This window comes from Salmo trutta, chromosome 35 (genome assembly GCF_901001165.1).
Source record: "Salmo trutta chromosome 35, fSalTru1.1, whole genome shotgun sequence".
Classification (NCBI taxonomy): domain Eukaryota; kingdom Metazoa; phylum Chordata; class Actinopteri; order Salmoniformes; family Salmonidae; genus Salmo; species Salmo trutta.
The window spans coordinates 21434771-21462358 of NC_042991.1; the positions used below are offsets into that span (position 1 = coordinate 21434771).

A 27588-nucleotide genomic window follows, 5' to 3' on the forward strand; every position below is an offset into this window, starting at 1 on the left:
TCAATACTAACCAAATATGGCTTTTATTTGGAAGGTTTCTTCATTTCCGAAAGAACGTGACGTCATAATTTGTGCTGGCAGAATACTAGTTCTGTGTGATAAAAAAAAAAATATATAGTTCTGTGTGATGTCACCGCGGCGGAGATAGTTATCCTCGCAGTAGAATAAAGAGAGTAGAGGAAATCACAATGAGGACAGACTGTGCGCACCAAGTCCTTTCCATGGGTTGTCAATGGTGAAATATCGTTGGAGCGCTATTAAATAACATTCTCTTAACAACCATTGTTCTACACATTGGGTAAGTAGGTGTCACAATATTTCTTATTTTGGCAGGCTTCTCGTCGTCAGGTTGTTGCCAAATGCCGACAAGTAGCCTACAATCTGCTGTAGCTTAATTTATGGGCAAATTATAGGCTACAGTTTTTAATTCAGCTGGTTATTATTGTCATCGCTTGCTGTTGAAACCTGTAGCCAGAAAATGTTGGTCATGTAAATTCAACACATGACCATGCTGTATGCAATGTCATGCATAAAGGCTACAATGCACAGATGTGTGAGAGCAACCTTTTTGTCAATTGATGGATCCGTTGCACATGTATTCCATTGTTACATTGTTATGGAAAAAAACATGTTGTATGTGATGCAGAAGAATGTCAACGAATATCAGTCATACGTATGCCACTTGGGATTGATTGATTATCAGGATCATTAAAAGACATATGCTATTAATTGATCATAAAAGCGTTTTATTTGAATGACACATCCTCCTCTCCTGTCATCCCCAATGACGTTTGCCTTTGATGGCTATTGAATACTTGAAAACCCTGCATACCTATCTCAAATACAATGATCTGTCCTCTGTCTACCTGTCCTTCTACCTGGCTGATTTTCTTTAATGCAATAAATAGCTTATTTCAATGACCTGACTACAGTGCAATCCCAAGGAACAAACATGATCATATTAATCAATGTTTCCTTATACCTTTTGTTGATATTCTCCTGCTGATTAAATAAAGCATAGTCGTATAAACATGGGTCTTGTCTATTGAATGAGCTGTTTACGATGAACGTGAGTCAGACAGCAGCTTTCTTATCACAAAATTCAACCCTATGGTTTAAAATAGTGTTTGGCCTTCATGCATCATGCAGTAAGATGTTGTTGTTATGGTGACCTCCAAGCACTAGGTTTATTACTGGTTGCAGCATGCATTTCATGCCAGTGCTCTGACTCTATAGCTATAGCTCCTGCTGATTAGAGGGTTAGCACCATGTTATTCCCTCCACAACCACCATCAACACATCTACTGTACCAGTCAACACCTGCCCTGAGAGACCACATGCCTGGAAGAATAATAAGCCGGGGAAATGTGTTGATTATGATATGGAGAAAGAAGAGATTGCAGACACATTCTAATCTTAAATCTGTCGACTGCCTTCTCTAGTATTTAGAATCCTGTGTAACGTAATTTCCAGACCCTCTCGAAAAATCTGTCTGACCTTCTCCACCATCAAATCAAATCAAATGTTATTGGTCACATACACATGGTTAGCAGATGGTGATGCGAGTGTAGCGAAATGCTTGTGCTTCTAGTTCCGACTGTGCAGTAATCTCTAACAAGTAATCTAACAATTTCACAACAACTACCTTATACACACAAAAGGAATGAATAAGAAAAGGAAAGGAATGAATAAGAATATGTACATATAAATATATGGATGAGCGATGGCCGAACGGCATAGGCAAGATGCAGTGGATGGTATAGAGTACAGTATATACATGTGAGATGAGTAATGTAGGGTATGTAAACATTATATAAAGTGGCATTGTTTAAAGTGACTAATGATACATTTATTGCATCCATTTTTTAGTTATTAAAGTGGCTAGAGATTTGAGTCAGTATGTTGGCAGCAGCCACTCAATGTTAGTGATGGCTGTTTAACAGTCTGATGACCTTGAGATAGAAGCTGTTTTTCAGTCTCTCGGTCCCAGCTTTGAAGTGACTATGCATATATGATAAACAGAGAGTAGCAGCAGCGTAAAAGAGGGGTTGGGGGGCACACAATGCGAATGGTAGCCATTTGATTACCTGTTCAGGAGTCTTAAGGCTTGGGGGTAAAAACGGTTGAGAAGCCTTTTTGTCCTAGACTTGGCACTCCGGTACCGCTTGCCATGTGGTACTAGAGAGAACAGTCTATGACTGGGGTGGCTGGGGTCTTTGACAATGTTTAGGGCCTTCCTCTGACACCACCTGGTGTAGAGGTCCTGGATGGCAGGCAGCTTAGCCCCAGTGATGTACTGGGCCGTATGCACTACCCTCTGTAGTGCCTTGCGGTCAGAGGCCGAGCAATTGCTGTACAAGGCAGTGATGCAACCAGTCAGGATGCTCTCGATGTTGCAGCTGTAGAACGTTTTGAGGATCTCAGGACCCATGCCAAATGTTTTTAGTTTCCTGAGGGGGAATAGGCTTTGTCGTGCACTCTTCACGACTGTCTTGGTGTGTTTGGAACATTCTAGTTTGTTGTTGATGTGGACACCAAGGAACTTGAAGCTCTCAACCTGCTCCACTACAGCCCCGTCGATGAGAATGGGTGTGTGCTCGGTCCTCCTTTTCCTGTAGTCCACAATCATCTCCTTAGTCTTGGTTATGTTGAGGGATAGGTTGTTATTCTGGCACTACCCGGCCAGGTCTCTGACCTCCTCCCTATAGGCTGTCTCGTCGTTGTCGGTGATCAGGCCTACCACTGTTGTGTTGTCTGCAAACTTAATGATGGTGTTGGAGTCGTGCCTGGCCATGCAGTTGTGGGTGAACAGGGAGTACAGGAGGGGACTGAGCACGCAACCCTGGGGAGCTCCAGTGTTGAGGATCAATGTGGCAGATGTGTTGCTACCTACCCTCACCACCTGGGGGCGGCCTGTCAGGAAGTCCAGGATCCAGTTGCAGAAGGAGGTGTTTAGTCCCAGGATCCTTAGCTTAGTGATGAGCTTTGAGGGTACTATGGTATTGAACACTGAGCTGTAGTCAATGAATAGCATTTTCACATAAGTGTTCCTTTTGTCCAGGTGGGAAAGGGCAGTGTGGAGTGCAATAGAGTGCATCATCTGTGGATCTGTTTGGGCGGTATCCACATTGGAGTGGGTCTAGGGTTTCTGAGATAATGGTGTTGATGTGAGCCATTACCAACCTTTCAAAGCACTTCATGGCTACGGACGTGAGTGTTACGGGTCTGTAGTCATTTAGGCATGTTGCCTTTGTGTTCTTGGGCACAGGGACTATTGTGGTCTGCTTGAAACATGTTGGTATTACAGACTCAATCAGGGACATGTTGAAATTGTCAGTGAAGACACCTGCCAGTTGGTCAGCACATGCCCGGAGCACACGTCCTGGTAATCCGTCTGGCCCCGCAACCTTGTGTATGTTGACCTGTTTAAAGGTCTTACTCACGTCGGCTATGGAGAGCGTGATCACACAGTCGTCCGGAACAGCTGATGCTCTCATGCATGCCTCAGTGTTGCTTGCCTCGAAGCGAGCATAGAAGTGATTTAGCTCGTCTGGTAGGCTCGTGTCACTGAGCAGCTTGGGGCTGTGCTTCCCTTTGTTGTCTGTAATAGTTTGCAAGCCCTGCCACAAGACGAGCATCGTAGCTGGTGTAGTATGATTCAATCTTAGCCCTGTATTGACGCTTTGCCTGTTTGATGGTTCGTCGGAGGGCATAGCAGGATTTCTTGTAAGCTTCCGGGTTAGAGCCCCGCACCTAAAAAGCGGCAGCTCTACCGCTTTTAAGGTGCGGGATATGTCCGTAAACACACCAGCCAGCTGGTCTGCGCATGCTCTGAGGACGCGGCTAGGGATGCCGTCTGGGCCGGCAGCCTTCCGAGGGTTAACACGTTTAAATATTTTACTCACGTTGGCTGCGGTGAAGGAGAGCCCGCAGGTTTTGGTAGCGGGCCGTGTCAGTGGCACTGTATTGTCCTCAAAGCGAGCAAAGAAGTTGTTTAGTTTGTCTGGGAGCAAGACGTCGGTGTCTGCGATGGGTCTGGTTTTCTTTTTGTAATCCAAAAAGAAAACTGTAGACCCTGCCACATACGACTCGTGTCTGAGCCGTTGAATTGCAACTCTACTTTGTCTCTATACTGATGCTTAGCTTGTTTGATTGCCTTGCGGAGGGAATAGCTACACTGTTTGTATTCGGTCATGTTTCCGGTCGCCTTGCCATGATTAAAAGCAGTGGTTTGTGCTTTCAGTTTTGCGCGAATGCTGCCATCAATCCACGGTTTCTGGTTGGGGAATGTTTTATTAATAGTCACTGTGGGTACAACATCACCAATACACTTGCTAATAAACTCGCTCACTGAATCAGCATATTACATCAATGTTGTTGTCTGAGGCTATCCGGAACATATCCCAGTCCACGTGATCGAAGCAATCTTGAAGCGTGGAATCCGATTGGTTGGACCAGCGTTGAACAGACCTGAGCACGGGCGTTTCCTGTTTTAGTTTCTGTCTATAGGCTGGGAGTAACAAAATGGAGTCGTGGTTAGATTTTCCGAAAGGGGGGCGAGGGAGGGCTTTGTATGCGTCGCGGAAGTTAGAGAAGCAATGATCCAGAATTTTGCGCATTCAATATGCTGATAAAATTTAGGGAGCCTCGTTTTCAGATTAGCCTTGTTAAAATCCCCAGCTACAATAAATGCAGCCTCAGGATATGTGGTTCTTTCAGGGCTGTCGAGGTGTCTGCTTGGGGGGGATATACACGGCTGTGATTATAATCGAAGAGAATTCTCTTGGTAGATATTGCGGTCGGCATTTGATTGTAAGGAATTCTAGGTCAGGTGAACAAAAGGACTTGAGTTCCTGTATGTTGTTATGATCACACCACGACTCATTAATCATAAGGCATACAACCCCGCCATTATTCTTACTCTAGTCTTTAGAATCCTGTGTAACATAATTTCCAGACCCTCTCGTACAATCTGTCTGACCTTCTCCACCATACTGTATTGTAAGTGTCATTTAAACATTCAAACAGTGCCACTCAGCTTGGACCAGGCTGTTGTTGTCTACTGACTGCTGTATTTTCTAGAGGATACTAAAAGTAGAAATGAAATGTTGTTAACGCATATCCAGAGTGACAGATGAAGTTGCAGTGGACATAGCATTACAACCCCTCTGCTTCCTCTGGGCAGCAGTAACTCAAATAGACTCAGAAGGGTGCCCCTTCACCTCACAACACTATGTCGTTATCATTATTCTCTGGAAAGGTAAAGAGGAAGGTGAAGAACGCTGTTACCCTTTTAACGTTAGAGGTGGGGTTTGTCTGTCCCTAGCTGGCTGCTGCCTATAGGCTTATATTCCTGCTAACTGGAGCTTGTCCGGTGTTAGATATGCAGTTATTACTATTCATTATTCATGTGAACTAGTGTCATACATCATCTGCCAGCCTGTCACTCATGATCTAAATGTCACAGTAAGGTAATTCCAATATGGTCAGTCGTGACTGTACTTTAAAAACATCTATTCAGTTAATGAGTTTAGGAGGATCCAGGTGCGTCCCATTTGTATTATCCTCTTAATTGGCTGTGTTGATGACAGAGAATTAGCAATGGTGTCTGCCTACTAGTATGTGTAATTGCACACATGGGAATGAAAAGTGCAGTTTGGTATCACTTATTTTCCTGTTATCACATTGTGCTGTGTCTACACATTAATTGTTTTTCTCAGGCACGTCTGTTAAAACAAATGCGAAGAGAAACTGTGCCTGTTATTGTATCAAACAAATAAAGTGTAAGGTGTAACTTAATCAATTTCATCAAGAGTGTTTGATCGAAGACACCCCTATCTGAAAGCCCCAGAGACCAACATAGTCTTTTGAAGATGGTGTCTGAAGGGATTAGCCAGGTAAACACTGACAATAGGTGATATTTCAATTTGGACATCCTTAACTACCTGCGAGCTGCGACTCAGGAAATACTTTTTGTAACAGTTGTAGCTCACTCTGTTTGAAGTCTTCTTTTTTCATCAAGTGTCATCAAGGCGCCTGTGATTGTCTTTGACAGTTTCTGTGCTGGTATTTCACTGGCAATGCCCCAGGAGGGATCCTTTTTCCCATCATTCCTCTCTTCTGCCTGGCTCTCTCTCAGCTCAGTCAGCACCACAGTAATTGGCTCTTGTGAAACCGGCTCAGTTTTAGCACATAGCCAAGCATGCTCTCGCTCCTCTCACTGTTGAGTCAATAAAATTATCACAAATCGGTCCCTCTGTAGAAGACTAACAGGTCCTTGTGGGGGTGGGAGGGTATGTATCAAAATCTATCACATTGGCATTCTGGACCATTCTGCCAGAGACAGAACAGCTTGCAGAGACTGCTGCACACATATTTCCTCTCTGTGACATATTGAAAATAAGACTAAACTATGTATTGGATGTATTGCTAATGCTTTATTCATGCTATTGGGTCGCATTTTGCCCTTTTTAGCCCCTTAAACCTCCGGCATTTTGGTAATGAAAGGAGCCATGGGTTAGGTGGTTAAACAGCAAAACAATAAAATCCCATATTGTTGTGTTTATTTTGTGTACTGTAGTGGAGTGTTAAGGTTATCCCCTGGATTAGGTTTTTGGAGTAACTTGATCTTTTTGGGATTAAAGCTCCATTACACTGTTGTTACCACGCTGGATTAGGATCCAAATGTGCTGATTGGCCCATCGACCCACTGTGAACCGCAGTATTCCTCAGAGGTTCCTACCCTGTGGGTATGTCCATGTTCATCCGCCTGTATCTAAGTCCCTTTGGGTCACCAGCTGCCAGTTTGTCACTGACAAGAGGACAGTGGAGTACTATAATGTTGCAGTGCCAGTATTGCATGACACACATGCAGGAACCCCATGAGTGCACTTAGCTCTCACTGGTAGTGCCCACAATTATGCTACTCTAGTCTACATAGTACAGTGGTGCATCCCAAAATGAGTCATTTTAAGACCACAACACGGGTAGCATTCCCTGTTCCTTGGGCCACAGGTGGCAATCCATATCAGACATTGATTGTCTTTAAAACACAGATAAACTACATTGTAAATCTGATTATTACCATACATATTATTCACTTAGCACACACAATGCCGGGTGAAGAGCCCCACAGACACACAGCTCTGTGGCCTAATCCTTATCTTTATCCAGCCTTGTGTAAAGTCTGAGTTTTGGGCCAATAAAATGACCAGGATCGTGTTATCTAAATCACTGGATTTTAACTGAGTTATCACAGAGGCTAAAAATAAACCACTAGCAATCAAGGCTGCACTCGTCGCTCTGCTTTATATCCCGTGTTACACTCTGAAAAGGAATCTGCGGTTGAACAAGACACTGTATGAGGAATAACAAATATGAGACAGACCACCTAGCTGTCATTGTTTGGCCACAACCGACCGCACAACGGCCTGGTAAACTCTTCAACAAGGAGGTTGTTTTTTTCTAGACTGCCCTATGTGATTTGATGAAATGGCACTCTCATTTCCTGCTAAACAAACTGCCTGTCTGCTAATGTAGTCTGTGACACATATGGGCCGATATAAAGACAAGTGTTGCATTCACAAAGTGTTTGTTATCAACCTCTGGCAGGAATTCTCTCTGATGTGAAGAAACAAATTATTTATTAAAGCCCATGATCATTAAAAGGGATGATTGTTTCTCCTTCCATGTGTAATACACCTTGTTAATCTGGATTGTTTTAAACATCATTTCTGTGGAAATTGGAAAGAGAAGTATTGACTGACTGATTATGAATGAGGGTCTGTAGGCCTACTACAAATGTACTATTTCACATGAAGCCAAATAGATACACTACATGGCCAAAAGTATGAGGACATCTGCTCATCGAACATCTAATTCCAAAATCATGGGCATTAATATGGAGTTGGTCCCCCCTTTGCTGCTATAACAGCCTCCACTCTTCTGGGAAAGCTTTCCACTAGATGTTGAAACAGTGCTGTGTGGACCATTCAGCCACAAGAGCATTAGTGAGGTCTGGGACTGATGTTGGATGATTAGGCCTGGCTTGCAGTCGACGTTCCAATTCATCCCAAAGAGGTGTTTAATGGGGTAGAGGTCATGGCTCTGTGCAGGCCAGTCAATGTCTTCCACTCCGATCTCGACAAATCATTTCTGTATGGACCTCGCTTTGTGCATGGGGGCATTGTCATGCTGAAACAGGAAAGGGCCTTCCCAAAACTGTTGCCACAAAGTTGGAAGCACAGAATCATCTAGAATGCTATTGTATGCTGTAGCATTAAGATTTCCCTTCACTGGAACTAAGAGGTATAGCCCGAACCATGAAAAACAGACCCAGACCATTTTTCCTTCTCCACCAAACTTTACAGTTGGCACTATGCATTGGGGCAGGTAACGTTCTCCTGGCATCTGTCAAACTCAGATTCATCCATCGGACTGTCAGATGGTGAAGCGAGATACATCACTCCAGAGAACGTGTTTTGACTGCTCCAAAGTCCAATGGCGGCGAGCTTTCCACCACTCCAGCCGACGTTTGGCATTGTGCATGGTGATCTTAGGCTTGTGTGCCGCTGCTCGGCCATGGAAACCCATTCCATGATGCTCCCGACGAACAGTTATTGTGTTGACGTTGCTTCCAGAGGCAGTTTGGAACTCAGTGGTGAGTGGTGCAACAGGACAGACGATTTTTAAGCGCTACGCACTTCAGCACCCAACAGCCCCGTTTTGTGAGCTTGTGTGGCCTACCACTTCGTGGCTGAGCTGTTGTTGCTCCTAGACTTTTCCACTTCACAATAACAGCTCTTACAGTTGACCGGGGCAGCTCTAGCAGGGAAGAAATTTGACGAACTGACTTGTTGGAAAGGTGGCATCCTATGACGGTGCCATTTTGAAAGTCACTAAGCTCCTCAGTAAGGCCATTCTACTGTCAATGTTTGTCTATGGAGATTGTATGGCTGTATGCTCAATTTTATACACCTGTCAGCAACAGGTGTGGCTGAAATAGGCAAATCCACTAACTTGAATGGGTGTCCACATACTTTTGGTCATGAAGTGTAGGTGAGTCACTATGACTCTTGAAAGTGAATGCCTGTGCATGTGTGTAAATATACACAGTACAATATGACGATTTCCTTCAAATATGCTTATATCATTAATTATTCAATTGTAATCACTCTTGCATGAGCAAAAAGAGCTGTTTTCCATTCATAGGGTCACTGTCAGAGAGAGGAGTTACAGTGTTGGGGTGCGTGCATGCCTCTTCTGGCAGGTGTGTGTAATGAATTGGCTTTCAGGTGCATTTCCTCTCTCTGAGTCTTGCTCTCCCAAACATTAAACTCCTCATAAATGTTCTCAAGGTAATTTTTCAACAAAGCGTGGAGGGAGACGGCCTTCTCAAAGTTACAGGCTGCTTCCTGAGGGAGAGGGACATAACTTTTAAGCTACCCTTGGCAACACAATGGGTCACAGCTTCAACCAGCATCTAAGATATGCATTAATTGTAATTATAAACTGGGTGGTTTGAGCCCTGAATGCTGATTGGCTGAAAGCCGTGGTATATCAGACCGTATACCATGGGTATGACAAAACATACATTTTTTTCAGCTCTAATTACGTTGATAACCAGTTTATAATAGCAATAAGGGGTTTGTGATATATGGCCAATATACCATGGCTAAGGGCTGTGTCCTACACTCCACGTTGCATCGTGCATAAGAACAGCCCTTAGCCGTGATATATTGGCCATATTCCACACCCTCCAGGGCCTTATTGCTTAAATATAGCCTTGTTCAGTTTCAACCCAGCAAACCAACATTGGTTCTGTGAACATTCCCAGAACATACATTATGTTGCCCCAAAAGTTCTAATAATACAAAAAATGATGGTTGTGCTGATGATCATACAATGTTTGTATAAAACATTCGCCTGATGTTGCAAGAACGTTTCCAGAACACATTTTGTTATTACGTTGAAACCTAAACAAGCTTAGGGGAATGTTCTGTGGTGGTTGTTACAGATGTTGTGCACAACATTTTAGTGAATGTTAGGAGAACATTCCAACGATATTTCATTTAAAACATTTTCTGAGGAAAAAAAACATTTTGTTATCAAAACATTATTTGAATGAATGTTTTTGAGATGTCATAATCCTAATGTCAGATAACACCATAACTAAATATTAATGGGGATGTTAGCTAATGTCCTGGGGATGTTCCCGGTTTGCTGGGAACATACTGTTTGGTGTGAGAGGAATGTTAATTGCTGCTTTTTGGTTTGGGTATTTATACATTTTGTGGGACTATTTTAGGCATCCAGAAGATTTTATAGATATAATGACTTAGGACTTGTGAAAAAATGCATTTTGTTCTGCAAATGCTCAACGTCAAAAAGATATCAATGTGTTGTATGTTTTCTATAAATTGCCAACTTAGCCATGTGCAGCTGTTTTCAAAAGCTCTTTTGTTGTGGAGTCTTATTTCAAAAGCAAATACTGGCTTTCTTCACTTCAAAGCACGTAAGAAGATGTCCAATTGACTATCCAGTTCAAAGGATTTTAGTGAAGCCTGGAGGGATTTGCTTTGACCAGCGCTTTCAGTGTGGATAACCATTTTATGTGTGCTATCAGGAAGAGAACTGAATATGAAGGTGAATAAGACAATGTGTTGGTCTGCATGGAAAACATCCGTATCTGTTTATTGCATTATTACGTAGCATTTTCTCTTCTATGGATGTTTTATGTGATGTTCTGATTACAGTATTTTAGTGGTTATGAATTATGACTTATATCATTATAGCTGATTGTATTTGCTAGCTGTCTGAATTACTGGTGATTATAATCAGTGCTGATTGAGATATACTGTACGTCTGGCTTGGTCTGCATTAGTGAGTCTCATGTCTTCAAAACTAAAGGAATGCAAGATGCCATCTCCGATTTAGTCATCTACATTGTCTGAATAGGCGATAGCCTTCAACATGGTAATCGGTTTTAATAGCTTACATTATGTACTATGAATCATGGTGAGTCAACACAATAGACATGTGTTGTAGGCATGTTATGACTGAAAGGTTTTATATCATTACTGAAAAGATGTTGTGGTTCACTTAGATGGTGCATGACTTTTATTCCTGATCTGCTCTGTGAAATCCCTGGCAGCAATCCAGAGATGGGATTTGGGAAAGAGGGACAGTGTCTCCCAAAACACTGCTGGATTCCACAGATTCGCTTTGGCATCTCCTGCCATTGAAACAACAACACTTCAACAGCACAGCCCATGCAGTCTTCTTGTGCACCATGATCATATGTGCATCCCAAATGGCACCCTAGAGCCCTCCAAATGGCACCCTAGAGCCCTCCAAATGGCACCCTGGAGCCCTCCAAATTAGCCGTCGACCGATTATGATTTTTGAACGCCGATACCGATACCGATTATTGGAGGACCAAAACAAAGCCGACACCGATTAATCGGACGATTTTTATATACACTGCTCAAAAAAATAAAGGGAACACTTAAACAACACAATGTAACTCCAACTCAATCACACTTCTGTGAAATCAAACTGTCCACTTAGGAAGCAACACTGATTGACAATACATTTCACATGCTGTTGTGCAAATGGAATAGACAACAGGTGGAAATTATAGGCAATTAGCAAGACACCCCCAATAAAGGAGTGGTTCTGCAGGTGGGGACCACAGACCACTTCTCAGTTCCTATGCTTCCTGGCTGATGTTTTGGTCACTTTTGAATGCTGGCGGTGCTTTCACTCTAGTGGTAGCATGAGACGGAGTCTACAACCCACACAAGTGGCTCAGGTAGTGCAGCTCATCCAGGATGGCACATCAATGCGAGCTGTGGCAAGAAGGTTTGCTGTGTCTGTCAGCGTAGTGTCCAGAGCATGGAGGCACTACCAGGAGACAGGCCAGTACATCAGGAGACGTGGAGGAAGCCGTAGGAGGGCAACAACCCAGCAGCAGGACCGCTACCTCTGCCTTTGTGCAAGGAGGGGCAGGAGAAGCACTGCCAGAGCCCTGCAAAATGACCTCCAGCAGGCCACAAATGTGCATGTGTCTGCTCAAAGGGTCAGAAACAGACTCCATGAGGGTGGTATGAGGGCCCGACGTCCACAGGTGGGTGTTGTGCTTACAGCCCAACACCGTGCAGGACGTTTGGCATTTGCCAGAGAACACCAAGATTGGCAAATTCGCCACTGGTGCCCTGTGCTCTTCACAGATGAAAGCAGGTTCACACTGAGCACGTGACAGACGTGACAGAGTCTGTAGACACCGTGGAGAACGTTCTGCTACCTGCAACATCCTCCAGCATGACCGGTTTGGCGGTGGGTCAGTCATGGTGTGGGGTGGCATTTCTTTGGGGGGCCGCACAGCCCTCCATGTGCTCACCAGAGGTAGCCTGACTGCCATTAGGTACCGAGATGAGATCCTCAGACCCCTTGTGAGACCATATGCTGGTGCGGTTGGCCCTGGGTTCCTCCTAATGCAAGACAATGCTAGACCTCATGTGGCTGGAGTGTGTCAGCAGTTCCTGCTAGAGGAAGGCATTGATGCTATGGACTGGCCCGCCCGTTCCCCAGACCTGAATCCAATTGAGCACATCTGGGACATCATGTCTCGCTCCATCCACCAACGCCACGTTGCACTACAGACTGTCCAGGAGTTGGCAGATGCTTTAGTCCAGGTCTGGGAGGAGATCCCTCAGGAGACCATCCGCCACCTCATCAGGAGCATGCCCAGGCGTTGTAGGGAGGTCATACAGGCACGTGGAGGCCACACACACTACTGAGCCTCATTTTGACTTGTTTTAAGGACATTACATCAAAGTTGGATCAGCCTGTAGTGTGGTTTTCCACTTTAATTTTGAGTGTGACTCCAAATCCAGACCTCTCTGGGTTGATAAATTGGATTTCCATTGATTATTTTGGTGTGATTTTGTTGTCAGCACATTCAACTATGTAAAGATAAAAGTATTTAATAAGATTATTTCTTTCATTCAGATCTAGGATGTGTTGTTTAAGTGTTCCCTTTATTTTTTTGAGCAGTATATATTTGTAGTAATGAAAATACAACAATGCTGAATGAACAATGAACCCTTTTATTTTAACTTAATATAATACATCAATAAAATCTATTTAGTCTCAAATAAATAATGAAACATGTTCAGTTTGGTTTAAATAATGCAAAAACAGTGTTGGAGAAGAAAATAAAAGTGCAATATGTGCCATGTAAAAAGCTAACGTTTAAGTTCCTTGCTCAGAACATGAGAACATATGAAAGCTGGTGGTTCAATATTCCCAGTGAAGAAGTTTTAGGTTGTAGTTATTATAGGAATTATGACCCGTCAACTATTTTTCTCTATACCATTTGTATTTCATATACCTTTGACTATTGGATGTTCTTATAGGCACTTTAGTATTGCCAGCCTAATCTCGGGAATTGATAGGCTTGAAGTCATAAACAGCGCTGTGCTTCAAGCATTGCTAAGAGCTGCTTGCAAATGCAGCAAAGTTCTGTTTGAATGAATGCTTACGAGCCTGCTGCTGCCTACCACCGCTCAGTCAGACTTAATTATGATAAACACACAGAAATACGAGCCTTTGGTCATTAATATGGTCAAATCCGGAAACTATCATTTCGAAAACAAAATGTTTTTTCTTTCAGTGAAATACGGAACCATTCCATATTTTGTCGAACGGGTGGCAACCCTAAGTTTAAATATTGCTGTTACATTGCACAACCTTCAATGTTATGTTATAATTCTGTAAAATTCTGTCAAATTAATTACGATCTTTGTTAGGAAGAAACACAGTTCGCAACGAGCCAGGCGGCCCAAACTGTTGCATATACCCTGACTCTGCTTGCACTGAACGCAAGAGAAGTGACACAATTTCCCTAGTTAATATTGCCTGCTTACATGCATTTATTTTAACTATGCAGGTTTAAAAAAATATACTTCTGTGTATTGATTTTAAGAAAGGCATTGATGTTTATGGTTAGGTACATTTGTGCAACGAATGTGCTTTTTTCGCGAATGCGCTTTTGTTAAATCATCACCCGTTTGGCAAAGTTGAAGTAGGCTGGGATTCGATGATAAATTAACAGGCACCACATTGATTATATGCAACGCAGGACAAGCTAGTTAACTTTTTAGTGACGGGGCAGTATTTGGAAATTCAGATGAATGACGTGCCCAAATTAAACTGCCTGCTACTCGGGCCCAGAAGGTAGGATATGCATATGATTAGTAGATTTGGATAGAAAACACTCTGAAGTTTGTAAAACTGTTTGAATGATGTCTGTGAGTATAACAGAACTCATATAGCAGGCAAAAACCTGAGAAAAATCCAACCAGGAAGTGTGGAAATCTGAGGTTTGTAGTTTTTCAAGTGATTCCCTATCTAGTATACAGTGACTTAGGGTTCATTTTGCACTTCCTAAGGCTTCCACTAGATGTCAACAGTCTTTACAACATTGTTTCATGCTTCTACTGTGAATAGGGAGAGACTAAGAGCTCCTGGAAGTAGATGAGTGATAAAATGACATGAGCTCAGTGGCGCGCACTCCCGTGAGAGTTAGTTGTGTTCCTTTTCTTTTTTGAAGACAAAGTAATCGTCCGGTTGGAATATTATGGAAGATTTATGATAAAAACATCCTAAAGATTGATTCTATACATCGTTTGACATTCTATACATCGTCTGTAATATAACTTTTTGGACTTTTCGTCTGAACTGCGCAAGCACAGTACATTTCTCTACCGAATGCGCGAACAAAAAGGAGGTATTTGGACACATATATGGACTTTATCGAAACAAATGAACATTTATTGGGGAACTGGGATCCCTGGGAGTGCATTCCGACGAAGATCATCAAAGGTAAGTGAATATTTATAATGTTATTTCTGAGTTTTGTTGACTCCACAAAATGGCGGGTTTGGTTTCGTCTCTGAGCACTGTACTCAGATTATTGCAAAGTGTGCTTTCGCTGTAAAGTTTTTTTGAAATCTGACACAGCGGTTGCATTAAGAAGTGTATCTATAATTCTTTGAATAACAGTTTAATATTTTATCAACGTTTATGATGAGTATTTCTGTAAATTGATGTGCTCATTCACCTGAAGTTTTGGGAGGCAAAACATTTCTGAACATTACACGCCAATGTAAAATGGGGGTTTTGGATATAAATATGAACTTTATCGAGCAAAACATACATGTATTGTGTAACATGAACTCCTATGAGTGCCAACTGATGAAGATCATCAAAGGTTAGTGATTAATTTTAGCTGTATTTCTGGTTTTTGTGACGCCTCTCCTTGCTTGGAAAATGGCTGTGTGGTTTTTCTTGTCTCGGCGCTGTCCTAACATAATCTAATGCTATGCTTTCGCCATAAAGCCTTTTTGAAATCGGACAATGTGGTTGGATTAACGTGAAGTTCATCTTTAAAATGGTGTAAAATAGTTGTATGTTTGAGAAATTTGAATTATGAGATTGTTGTTGTTTTGAATTTGGCGTCCTGCTATTTCACTGGCTGTCCCGCGGGTGAGACGCTAGCGTCCCACATTTCCCAGAGAGGTTAACCTAGTAATATCATCAACCATGTGTAGTTAACTAGTGATTATGTGAAGATTGATTGTTTTTTATAAGATCAATTTAATGCTAGCTAGCAACTTACCTTGGCTCATTGCAGCCACAAGGTCTTTTTGATGCTGCACTCGCCTAACAGGTGGTCAGCCTGCCACGCAGTTTCCTCGTGGATTGCAATGTAATCGGCCATAATCGCCGTCCAAAAAGGCCGGCCATGCCGATTAATCGGTCGATCTCTACTCCAAATGGCACCCTAGAGCCCTCCAAATGGCACCATAGAACCCTCCAAATGGCACCATAGAGCCCTCCAAATGGCACACGAGCTCTCCAAATGGCACCCTAGAGCTTTCCAAATGGCACCCTAGAGCCCTCCAAATAGCACCCTAGAGCCCTCCAAATAGCACCCTAGAGCCCTCCAAATGGCACCCTAGAGCTCTCCAAATGGCACCCAAGAGCTCTCCAAATGGCACCATAGAGCCCTCCAAATGGCACCCTAGAGCTCTCCAAATGGCACCCTAGAGCTTTCCAAATGGCACCCTAGAGCCCTCCAAATAGCACCCTAGAGCCCTCCAAATGGCACCCTATAGCTCTCCAAATGGCACCATAGAGCTCTCCAAATGGCACCCAAGAGCTCTCCAAATGGCACCATAGAGCCATCCAAATGGCACACAAGAGCTCTCCAAATGGCACCCTAGAGCTTTCCAAATGGCACCCTAGAGCCCTCCAAATAGCACCCTAGAGCCCTCCAAATGGCACCAAAGAGCCCTCCAAATGGCACCCTAGAGCTCTCCAAATGGCACCCTAGAGCTCTCCAAATGGTACCATGGAGCCCTCCAAATGGCACCCTAGAGCCCTCCAAATGGCACCCTAGAGCTCTCCAAATGGCACCCAAGAGCTCTCCAAATGGCACCATAGAGCCCTCCAAATGGCACCCTAGAGCCCTCCAAATGGCACCCTAGAGCTTTCCAAATGGCACCCTAGAGCCGTCCAAATGGCACCCTAGAGCCCTCCAAATAGCACCCTAGAGCCCTCCAAATGGCACCCTATAGCTCTCCAAATGGCACCCTAGAGCTCTCCAAATGGCACCATAGAGCCCTCCAAATTGCACCCTAGAGCCCTATGGCCCCCTATCAGGAGGGTGTCTCATGTTTCTTTGATGAGGCAGGCTGCCAGCAGGACAGGCATCCTTTATGGATGGCCTTTCTCCCTCCTTCTCTAAAGGGAGAACGACCATGGTTCTTCCTTTCCAGTGGTCAGAAGAAGATAAATCACCATGCAGCCCACTTGTGTGGTGTATGCTTTGTCCCATTACCTCTCTGCTCTGTATCATTTCCATCTCTCCTCACTCCTCTTCGCTATAAATAGAGAAAGATTAAAACCTCTCATCCGGCTAACCTGCACAACATCTTCAACTCGCTTGCCAAGTATGTTTATGTTTTTCTCTTTCTTCACTGCATATAATATGTATTCTCTGAGCACTGGGGGTATTTATACAGACAGTTTATGAGTTCATATCAGTGGCTTTTAGAACTAATCTGTCTCAGCAGATGTGACACCATCTACACTAATGTAGGAGATTTATGAGAAATGGCGCCAGGAATTTGCAGATGGTACTATGAACTGAAGAGATGATCAATCAGGCTTAGGAATCTCTCCATTGGAAGTACGCTGGAGGAGCCTTACTCAGTGACTTTTGAGTGCATTGAAGTCACTTGTTAGTTTGGTGCTCTGACATTTGAACAACCCTGGGAGGTGTATCCTCTAAAGCCCATTCAGCAGGAGGTTCGCCTGTCCAAATATAGACCTGTATTGAAGAGGAGAGCTCTCTTCTCTTCCTGGCTGCTATGGGAGACATGTACTTAATTAGCCTCCCTATGTTTCAAAATATGGAGGTCACTTTGTAGGCTTTGTTTCAAATGACGTCTTTCCAAAGTAAAAGGACAAATAGCAGGAAAATTAGGTGGAAAAAACAAAGGAAATATTGTGGCCTCCCCCACTGGGATTTATTTCTGAATAGAAGAGGTCCAATGAGCAGTGTAACATGATCAGATGGGCATCTGCTTATCTGAAGCCTTTGTAGTAACACATGTAACGCTGAAATAACATTGTCTCTGCAAATATTGTGCTGCTGTGATGAATTTAATTGCATGTTTTTGCCATATAATGTGTTTTCTTATCAGTTACATAAACAAGCATTATGCTCCTGCAACATTCAAAGAGATTTTCTCCATAAATGGCTGTTTATTAGCGTGTTTGTTTGTGTTTTATTTATGTTCTGCAGTGCCATTGTCAGAGGTTATCACAGTATTTTTAGGTTATGTTTGGCAGGCGTCCTCGGTGCCTTTGGCAAGCGGCCTCTCTGTGGTGGCCATTTTATCTGACCGCACACTCGGTCACATGCTGCCCTTTTGGACAGAGGGGTGCTGGGAAAAGCCTTTGAGCCTGCTGAGAGGGACACACCGAGGACGTGCTAGCCTTCCATACTGTCACTCACAGCGGCGTCAACAGCTACCACCGGGTTGGATAAAGATCTCATAGGGACAAGATAAAATACTATTGGATGGCCATCTCTCAGATATAAATAAGGCACTGTCTCTTGGAAGGCCATTTCTTTTTTTGTAGTAGAGTATCTGGGATCTGGAAAAATCATTGTTTTCAAGAATACCTCAGTGGATAATTAGATAATGGTGCCTGATCAATGATATAATTTTATGCTTTGCACTGCTATATGACAGGGTAACAGTGGGAGTAACAGTGTTGGTGGAGAGGCAGGCAGTTCCCTATGCTCTGTGAGCAGGACTCTTGTGTTTGTTTGTGGCTACAGTTATGAGAGGCCCTGACCCACCAGGCCTTCCTGAATAATGAACAGTCAACTGTTCATTCACAATGCTGCCATGTGACTTCATTCCTTGAAGTTTCCCACTGAACACGGCTCATTATCGGACATTGGGAGCTCTCTCTTCTCTCAGTGGAGTGAAAGGAAGAGGGGGACCCAGGGACAGGGTCCTGATTGGGCCGTGGTGGAGTCGTCTCAAGCCTCTTCCTCTCTCCATGCAGCTCATCCACTTATCTCTGTCACTTTAAGCCTCCTGGGAATCGGACATACGTATACTGTCGATTAATAACTTCTGACAACAATGGCCTTCATGACAGCTGGTTGAATGTAATTTATGGTGGACTATGCGCTAACAAATTGTATTTGTCACCTAGAGAGAAAATACTACAGAAGGTTCTAGAAATAGTTGGTTGAAATAACACAGAAGTTTTCTACGTTCCTTTATGAGTACATGCACATGTTGACACTGCACCCCGTGTCTCATCTGAGCTGTTGTAAAAGCTCCACTTTCCCTCACTTTTCAATCCTATTACCACAATGGAGAGCTTATAAAAAGGTGCTATCTAGAACCTAAATGGGTAATTCAGCTGTCCCCACAGAAGAACCCTTTGAAGAACCCTTTTTTGGTTCCAGGTAGAACTCTTTTGGTTCCAGGTAGACCCCTTTCCACAGAGGGTTCTACATGGAACCCAAATAAGTTATACCTGAAACTTAAACGGTTTCTACTGGGGACAGCCGAAGAACCCTTTTTTAACCCTTTTTTCAAAGAGTGTGTGGATTAATAGGCAGTGGGGCTATTGAAAGCTTGTTCAATTCTCCATAGAATAGCAGGCTATGAGGAGGATAAATTAACCTTGTGGCTGGCAGGGTGTGCAATGCTGGTGATGAGTGGTGGTGGATGTTTGAGCTTCAAGGTCAGAATAGCCCAGAGTAATCAACGATTTCACATGGCATGGTTCTCTTTCAAGCCATTGTCACTGAGTAAATTGGCTGGGGCGGCTTTGCGTGTTGTTTGCTGTGCTGACACAGGAGGAGGAGCTTCCATGGCCGTTACCCTTATCACACTCGGCCAAGCTGCTCTAGGACATCACTCCACATTGGTCCCACCAGTACTGATGAATAGAGGGAAACTGTATACTGTTTCAGCCTTTAGTTCAAGTGACACTAAAATGTTAAAGCTTTGATAACAAAGGTTGTGAGAGCAGACTACATTTCACAGGGGCACAACTTTGGTTTTATAAGTGTGTGTGTGGGGGGGGGGGGGACACCAATAAGAAGAAGAGACTTGCTTGGGCCAAGAAACATGAGCAATGGACATTAGACCGGTGGAAATCTGTCCTTTGGTCTGATGAGTTCAGATTTGAGATTTTTGGTTCCAACCGCCGTGTCTTTGTAAGACGCATAGTATGTGAACGGATTATCTCTGCATGTGTGGTTCCCACCGTGAAGTATGGAGGAGGAGGTCTGATGGTGTGGTGGTGCTTTGCTGGTGACACTGTCTGTGATTTATTTTGAATTCAAGGCACACTTAACCAGCAGGGCTACCACAACATTCTGCAGCATTACGCTATCCCATCTGGGGACCAAGAAGGAGAGTGATGGAGTGCTGCATCAGATGACCTGGCCTCCACAATCATCCGACCCCAACCCAATTGAGATGGTTTGGGATAAGTTGGACCGCAGAGTGAAGGAAAAGCAGCCAACAAGTGCTCAGCATATGTGGGAACTCCTTCAAGGCTGTTGGAAAAGCATTCCTCATGAAGCTGGTTGAGAGAATGCCAAGAGTGTGCAGAGCTGTCATCAGGGTAGAGGGTGGCTACTTTGAAGAATCTAAAATCTAAAATATATTTTGATTTGTTTTAACACTTTTTTGGTTACTACATGATACCATATGTGTTATTTCATAGTTTTGATGTCTTCACTATTATTCAACATTGTAGAAAATAGTCCAAATAAAGAAAAACCCTTGAATGTAGGTGTGTCCAAACCTTTGACTGGTAATGTATATTTAGCCTTGATGTCCCTGAAATGGAAGACAGCTCTCTCTCTCTCTCTGTTTTTGACTAAAATAGAGATATTTTAGAGATATTCCACATATATGTTTGCAGTTTGTAGCCTAACTGTTACCTTTTTTAAAGTTTTTTGTCAAGATTGTCCATGTTTATCAAAATGTAGTTCTGGACACCTTCGATGGAGAGATGTCAGTCATCTGGGCTGGACTCAGTCAGTATATTTGTCCCTTCAATCCCACCCCCCACTAATCGCAGAAGAGATCATTGAGCATTCCTAGAAATAGACATGACAATTTCTCTCCATTAACAACTTCTTGAGGTCCTAGGTGGAAAGTTGTTCAGTATTAGGAGGTAAAATGATGTGCTGCTCCAATGTTATTTAGGGTTAGGACAGATCAAGACTGGATTAGCAGTCTTTGTTTTAGAGGGGTTGTTATTACCGTAGGTAATGTCTGTGTTGAGGTGTTGACTTCAAGATATTTGACTTCCTTCTTTGCATACTTTCGAGGGGAATATATTTGCTGATTAACTAGGATATTTTAGTCTTTAGTGGTCTAAACTGTGATCCTTTCTGATTGTGATAACATAGGCCTTTACACACCTACACCTTTCAACCCACATATGCACATGATGCTTTACAACGCCCTCCTTGCTGCACTGTGTAAGCAAGCTCAACCGTACGGAGATAAGCTTGTGTTTCTAACAGCAATGTGCGTGCGATGTTCTCAGTCAAACACACACAAGCTGATGCCTACCTCTTGCCTTCTGGCACTGGACTCTCTCTCATAGGCTGCTTGGCACAGGGGCCTGCTGGCCTGCTGGCAATGCACACAGCTCCTTTTATTCCAGTGGACATAGATGAGTGGAAGACTGCAAGGAGGAGAATGCCAACACCAGTTCCTGCTGCTTCCACTCTGCGAGGGCACTGTGGGTTCCACTGCTACCCAGAGCCTTCTGTTGTATGGACCCGAGTCCAAATACAGCAGTCTATCTGTAGTCACACACAGTTATGGATGCATGTGTTTAGCAGTGAGCCTTTAAACACACTCCTCAGAGCATCTCAGCACACACAAGGCCTTGAGGGCCACACTGCTTAACCAGCACAACACGTCTTCTAAAGCTGGCCACAGATAAAGGAGAGGGAGCCATGAGGATTAGAGGGCCCATTTAAGAAGTGTTGTTCACCTAGTGAATGTTTACATAACACTAAGTCAAGACAATTGCATTTTTGGTCTAAATGTCCCTGCTTGGCTCTGGCCCCTATTCTGACTAAATGTTGTGATTCAATTCTAAATGTTGTGACAACCAGCGAGTGCTTATCATCTACGGGACTGATACTCCCATACGCACATGTGTGTGTGCACGTGCACATGTGTGTGTGTTGTGTTCTTGGAGGTAGGATATGTTTTCTTTGGAAATGTATAGGGTGTCTAAATGTGTATGGTATTGTAGCGAATTCAAGGGGTTGCCCTGACCGGGACTCGTACCCAGGTCAAGCAACTGGCAATATTATTTCTGGTATTAAAACCTATTTGTAATCCAATGAAAGATAGTGAATAGGCCAGGAGAGACTGTAATCCAGTGAAAGACAGTGAATAAGCCAGGAGGGACTGTAATCCAATGAAGACAGTGAATAGGCCAGGAGGGACTGTAATCCAATGAAAGACAGTGAATAGGCCAGGAGGGACTGTAATCCAATGAAAGACAGTGAATAGGCCAGGAGAGACTGTAATCCAGTGAAAGACAGTGAATAAACCAGGAGGGACTGTAATCCAATGAAGACAGTGAATAGGCCAGGAGGGACTGTAATCCAATGAAAGACAGTGAATAGGCCAGGAGAGACTGTAATCCAATGAAAGACAGTGAATAGGCCAGGAGGGACTGTAATCCAATGAAAGACAGTGAATAGGCCATGAGGGACTGTAATCCAATGAAAGACAGTGAATAGGCCAGGAGGGACTGTAATCCAATGAAAGACAGTGAATAGCCCAGGAGAGACTGTAATCCAATGAAAGACAGTGAATAGGTAAGGAGAAACTGTAATTCAATCTCTGAATATGTTTTATTTTGCATAAATTAAGCAACAAGAGGGAATGTTTAACATGCACAGTAGATTTGTGATTTAGTCATACAGTACTATACTGCTGTGAAATGAGCCCCCTGCTGGTCAAATTGTACACTGCATTGCATATTATTTTGAGACTTACTGGTTGTCTGTCCATTACTACATGGGGTCTCATAATGTAAAAGGCAAAGTTGTATATTTAAAGAAGAAATAGAGCTGCAGTAATGACATGCAGGAAAGGTTTCATAACACATGGCTAAGTATTGATCACATGTGTACCAATGCCCCTGTAGTAATAAAGTAGTACAAATCAATAGCCATTAGGCCAAGGTAACAAAGGTCCTGGATATTTAGACTAGAGCTAAGGCACCAAATGTCCTTAGAGCAGGGTATTGAGGCAAGCAGTGCTCTTTGTGAAAGCACTATGGTCTGTTTTAGTGCTCATATTATGGTTCAGTATGTAGAGATTTACCATACCGTACTGTACCAGGGTTGAGGAGAAATTCACTACCTCTTCTAGTCTTTTTAAGAAACGTTTGTCTGTTGAAAATGCCTAACCACTTGCATAATCTATTAGCATACACTTCAAACAGACATACTGTACCAGTCAAAAGTTTGGACACCTACTCATCCCATGTTTTTTTAAATAGTTTTTATTACTATTTTCTACATTGTAGAATAATAGTGAAGACGTCAAAACTATGAAATAACACATATGGAATCGTGTAGTAAATAAAAAAGTGTTAAACAATTCAAAATACATTTTATATTTGAGATTCTTCAAAGTAGCCACCCTTTGCCTTGATGACAGCTTTGCACACTCTTGGCATTCTCTCAAACAGTTTCATGAGGTAGTCACCTGGAATGCATTTCAATTAACAGGTGTGCCTTGTTAAAAGTTATTTTGTGAAATGTATTTCCTTCTTAATGCGTTTCAGCCAATCAGTTGTGTTGTGACAAGGTAGGGGTGGTATGCAGAAGATAGCCCTATCTGGTAAAAGACCAAGTCCATATTATGGCAAGAACAGCTCAAATAAGCAAAGAGAAACGACAGTCCATCATTACTTTAAGACACGAAGGTCAGTCAATGTGGAACATTTCAAGAACTTTGAAAGTTTATTCAAATGCAGTCACAAAAAACCATCAAGCGCCATGATGAAACTGTCTCTCATGAGGAACGCCACAGGAAAGGAAGACCCAGAGTTACCTCTGCTGCAGAGGATAAGTTCATTAGAGTTAACTGCACTTCAGATTGCTGAAGAGTTCATGTAACAGACACATCTTTTTGTTGTTGTCTCTTGGTGTCATTCAGATAACTCTTATTAGATTTTTTATTTTGAATTTAATTTAATATCTTGTGTTGTTCTTGTCTTCTACTATTCTGTACTTTTTCATGTATTTGTAAGTTTTATGTGGTCCCCAGGAAGACTAGTTGCTGCATTTGTTGTAGCTAATGGGGATTATAATAAGCTAAACTAAACCATACCATTCCAGATAGATTTAGTTAGAAGCATGAAACTTTCACAGACAAAGAATTATGCACTAATTTCTTCTGATAATTATCATAAAAATAATAGGCCTATTACTGCTTATTATTATATGTACATGTGTCACGCCTGCTCCCCCCGGAGCTCGAGGGTGCCAGCATTACGCATCCCTGACACCATCATTACGCACACCTGCCTTTCCCCCGTCACGCCCGTCAGCGATTATTGGACTCACCTGGACTCTATCCCCTCTGTCATTACCTTCCTTATATATGTCTGGTTCCCCGCTCTGTTCCCTGCTTCAGCATTGATTGTCGTATGTCCTTGTTTACCCGTTTGCCGACACTGTGCCTGTCTTGTTACTTGTTTGTTCCTGATTAAATGTTCACTCCCCGTACCTGCTTCTTATCTCCGGCATCGGTCCTTACAACATGTATGTGTTGCAGCATGCACAATACATTCATTACCTTTGTAATGTGCACAGATAAATTCTGTTTTATTGTAATGTGTGACGGAAAGCTTGTGTAATGAGTTTTATAAATTGGGTGGGTCGAGCACTGAATGCTAATTGTCTGAAAGCCATGGTTTATCAGACCATATACCACGCGTATGACAATGCATTTATTTTTACTGCTCTAATTACTTTGGTAACCAGTCTACAATAGCAATAAGGCACCTCAAGGGTTTGCGTTGTGCCTAAGAACAGCCCTTAGCCGTGGTATTTTGGCCATATACCACACCTCCTCGGGCCTTATTGCTTAAACATAACAGTGTTATCAACCAGGTACAATATGTTTAGACATAAATTACACTTTGTTGTTGTGTTCCAGACTAGGCTATGAGGACAGGGCCCAGCGATGACTGATGTGGAGCCTATTGTCACTGATTTTGCAGCCACAGGGAGGACTGGCCGGAGGAACGCTGTACCTGATATCGCTGGGGCAGAGCCTGCTGACCTGCCAGACAAACTAGCAGAGCTCTCTGTTGTAGGTGGGTAGTGAAATTTACTATCAATTACATGCAGTACTTGATTGCAAGGTTTCTGCGATATTTACAATAATTTACATACGCCTACTGTACATGATTGCATGCTTTCACTCTGTTATGGATTAAGATGAATTGTACTTTCAATTGTAATTCAAAGTATTTTCATCTAAACATTTCATTTAGAATTTGATTCAGTTTATTTCAGAAACAGTATTTTGTGAATATTAAAGATGGTACTCTGTCCGTTTTTAAAAAGATCATAGAAGTACATGCAATTTTCCATAACAATACTTATCTCTATCTAGCCATTATAGAAAAAGTGTGGTTTAGCAACACTTAATAAAGCACTGTCATTAAAGAAACTCTTTACTCAGATAGTTGAGTGCTTTTGTGAGGCCCTGCCAGCCCAGTACCCATCACCATTATCAAGTGTCTTGTCTGGACAGCCAGCTTTCCATTAATCAAGCAGGGTTTAATGGGAAGGGCATCTGGACGTTAACAGAATGTAAAATTAACCACAGCTTTAACTGTTTAAATGGAAACAAATGAAAGGAACAGCCATCTTCCTCTATTAGTAATAGCACAAAGGCTGTGAGGGTAGTTTGGAAAGGGCTAACTATCTATCAGTGAGGGAAAGCCCAAGAAGTTTGGACTCCAGGAATAGTAGCTGCTGTCTTGGTTATATACTAAAGCCAATACACATATTGCTTCATAGGTAGGAGGGGAAGTTATTGTTAGTTGGAGGCCTCTGTTTATGTATAACTTTTTTACTCAGCATTGCTCCCTTTCACTTCGTGGCTGCAGTGCATTGTTACACCCTTCAACTATAACGACTTGTCAGTTGAGCATTAATGTATGAGTCAATAACAAGATTATGCACACACACGGTTGCACACATGCACAAACACACACACATAGACAGACAGACAAACACATACACACATGCACACACACACAGAGAAACACAAACACACACAGAAACACAAACACAAACACACACAAGGGGTCAAATGGTCAAACAACAGCTTTTGTGAAATTCATCTCCTTCTGTTACTCACATTGGCCATTTCATGACTTGATTTAAGCAGATTTAACCAACCAGCAGCATATACTGTATATCCTAATGTTGTAGAGGGCATGAACCAGATATATCACAGTTGCGTGCAATTTGCAGTATAAATCCCCTATAAAATACAGAAAGGAATTGTCTGTCAAGAAGCAGTCTGTGTTGGCTCATTTTCCCTGGAGACGGTCATCTCAATGATGGTGAAGGCTCTCTGTAGAGTAATTCACTTTGACAGTGTTCAAAACTGTATTGAAATGCTGAATATTTTTTATTTTTCAATTTTTTATGAACAAAGCGGTTGAGTTGTGAGGATCTGTGTTAAGTTTAGTCTCTGTTGATATTCAAGGTGTCAGCCAGCTATGTGCTGAGGTTGACAATCTCATATTCTCTTCATCTTGTGAATGCAAGATACTGTATCTTCCATGTCTTACAAACAAATACGCTACAGTTTGGATTGTGAATGGAATGCAAACATTTTCAACTACATGGGCATTGAGACATTTTCAAAGATATGTTCCTGACTGAAATGATGAATGTTGCTCGGTGTGTTTCTCAGATGATGGAGGAGAAGGCGGAGAGTGCACGTCCTCTGGAAGCCCACCGAAGTGCCCTACAGAGGGTGAGGGGAAGGCGGAGGGGACGTAATAGGGCCGTGGTCTCTGCCTAACTGACTACAAGAGAAGATGGAGAACAAGAGAGAGACTGGCTCTACTATGGTTCGCTTCACCTCAAACAAACCCAATTGACTAGACAACTGTAATCGTCATGCACTGTGCTATGCAATGTCAGGACACCTACGATGGAAACTTAAATAGTTGGGTGAAAAAGGGAGAGCGCTATAAAAAGGAAAAGGCTGTTTCTTTATAAGTTAAGGGGGTATTCGTTCAAGATTACCCATAATTCATTACATGTACAGAGAATGAAACTGCACTTATGTCCGGTTCATATTAACATATGAAGTGAACTGGTGAAGTGGCTAACTGAAAAATGTTAAGGGGGTATTTATTCAAGATTACCCATAAATTCATTACATGTACAGAGAATGAACCTTCACTTATGTCCTGTTCATATTAACATATGAAGTGAACTGGTGAAGTGTCATGACTGAAAAATGTCATTTCTTATTTGAGCAAGAGGGACTTGTACATACGTTGCATACGGAACTATTCCAATGAAAGCATTTTTTCTCAGAATGTCAAAATGTAGTTGCAGGAATGTTTGTTTTTGCACAACAAAATAATAAACATTCCATTTGGTGATGGAAGTCAAATTTGTATCTTACAATTGTCGTTTATTAGAGCACTACAGTGCAACCTCTACTTTGTGTGTTTTTTTACTGTTAAAATATGCATAGTTAACAACTGAGTTTTTAGAAATAAAAAAAATATATGTATTTTTGGGCAGTAAATACAGTTTTACATTATAGTTGCCACCCATTAAAGATGTATTTCAATGTCCACTGCAGCTAATATACATAATGCTTTATGTACGACATTGTGGTGAATATTTTTCAGATGCTATAATAAAAAATTAAATAAAAA

The 27588-nt window shown here is 42.5% G+C and overlaps 1 protein-coding gene across 2 annotated transcripts; it reads left to right on the forward strand.

The window, feature by feature from the left end:
- On the forward strand, positions 1 to 27588 carry LOC115174854 (cAMP-dependent protein kinase inhibitor beta-like). 2 transcript variants are annotated; one of them, XM_029733796.1, is made up of 3 exons: positions 1 to 298; positions 24825 to 24984; positions 26604 to 27588. In XM_029733796.1, exons 2-3 carry the CDS (start codon positions 24852 to 24854, stop codon positions 26690 to 26692), a joined length of 222 nt encoding a protein of 73 aa, XP_029589656.1. In that variant the 5' UTR covers positions 1 to 298; positions 24825 to 24851; the 3' UTR covers positions 26693 to 27588. The 2 variants fall into 2 exon arrangements, with proteins under 2 accessions (XP_029589656.1, XP_029589657.1); XM_029733797.1 differs by lacking the exon at positions 1 to 298 and adding an exon at positions 10559 to 10644.